General features: G+C 46.5%; 1 protein-coding gene across 1 annotated transcript; it reads right to left on the reverse strand.

The window, feature by feature from the left end:
- Positions 1-93: 93 nt before the first annotated feature.
- On the reverse strand, positions 94-1090 carry Pmar_PMAR013790 (conserved hypothetical protein; the record flags this gene model as incomplete). Its single annotated transcript, XM_002783628.1, has 1 exon — positions 94-1090. A coding segment is annotated over one exon (997 nt), but the record flags the coding sequence as incomplete, so codon positions are not given.
- Positions 1091-1269: the final 179 nt, after the last annotated feature.

Genomic DNA, 1269 nt, shown 5'->3' on the forward strand with positions numbered 1-1269 from the left:
TATTAGCCTTAGAAGATTCATCCATAACTTGAGCATTCGTAGAAGGCGTTGTGGGACCAGGCTTGGCTGAAGAGGGTCCACTCTGCCGCTTACCACCCATCTTGAACTTGTGTTTAGTAGACTTCATAGTCTTGCCTTTACCTTTCTTGTGAGAGTCAGAGTCAATGGGCTTGGACGCAGGGCATACATAGGCTAGATGTCCATGCTGTAGACATCTTTGACAGTTCAAGGACTTAGGGGGGATTTCACACGAATCCTTAGTGTGATTAGGATTACCACACTTAGAACAACGGGACTCGAGGTCGCTAAGCTTACCACGACATAGACGTGCTGGGTGACCAGATTGAAGGCACCGATAGCACTTGATAGACATAGGGTCAGCACCAGTAGAACATAACTGTGGCTCCTCATAGTCGGTAGTCGTATCACCTAAGGTGTGAACCTTAGAGGTAGCTGGCTTGGCGGTCTTATCATTAGACCTCAAGCGAGAATTAACGATCTCATCATAGAGTTTCTGTCGTTGTTCACGGCCTAGACGTCGGCGCTCAAAGTTAGATAGATAAGAGACAAACTTCTCATAGGAAACCTTAGGGTCACTCAGTTCCTTGTCGACCTTTTCTCGTAGGTAGTCGGAGTTGAGACCATCGTAGAGACGACGTTTGAGGATGTACTCGTACGTACGAATACCCATGAAGTGAAGTTCGGTGACAATAGACTCGAGCCTCTTGACATACCTAGCGAGAGACTCAGAGTTACCTTGACGACAAGTAACGAACTTGACTTCAGCTTTCGCAATAGCATCATCATTGTCATAGAGCTTGCGAATAGTAGAGCATAGCCGATCGAGGTGTTTCTCATAGTCGACATAACATCTAGTAGGCGGTTCAGTACCCTTGATAAGTTTGGCCCAGATAGACTTCTCCATATTCTGCTTGGCCCATAGATATTTAGTAACAGCATCATGGCCTTCTAGAGCAGACAAAATTTCACGGACGAAGGTAGAACCGCTTCTATCATCGTCCTCACCCAAGAACTTAGAGGTCGACGACGACTTAGTCGCAATGTTAGAAGCAACATCATAGTCCTTCATGGAGATCTTCGATTTGCACGGCTTAGACTTACAACCTGGGCACCTAGATCGATAGGAAGGTACCGCACGCTCAGCTGGGACATAGAAACGACCATTAGTAACGCCATTCCGATACAAAGTCCATAAAGAGATCGAGAAGAGTTGCTCGATTTCTTAGAGGCAGGATGGCTTCCTTCGCT

Source organism: Perkinsus marinus (assembly GCF_000006405.1).
Source record: "Perkinsus marinus ATCC 50983 genomic scaffold scf_1104296936932, whole genome shotgun sequence".
Classification (NCBI taxonomy): domain Eukaryota; phylum Perkinsozoa; order Perkinsida; family Perkinsidae; genus Perkinsus; species Perkinsus marinus.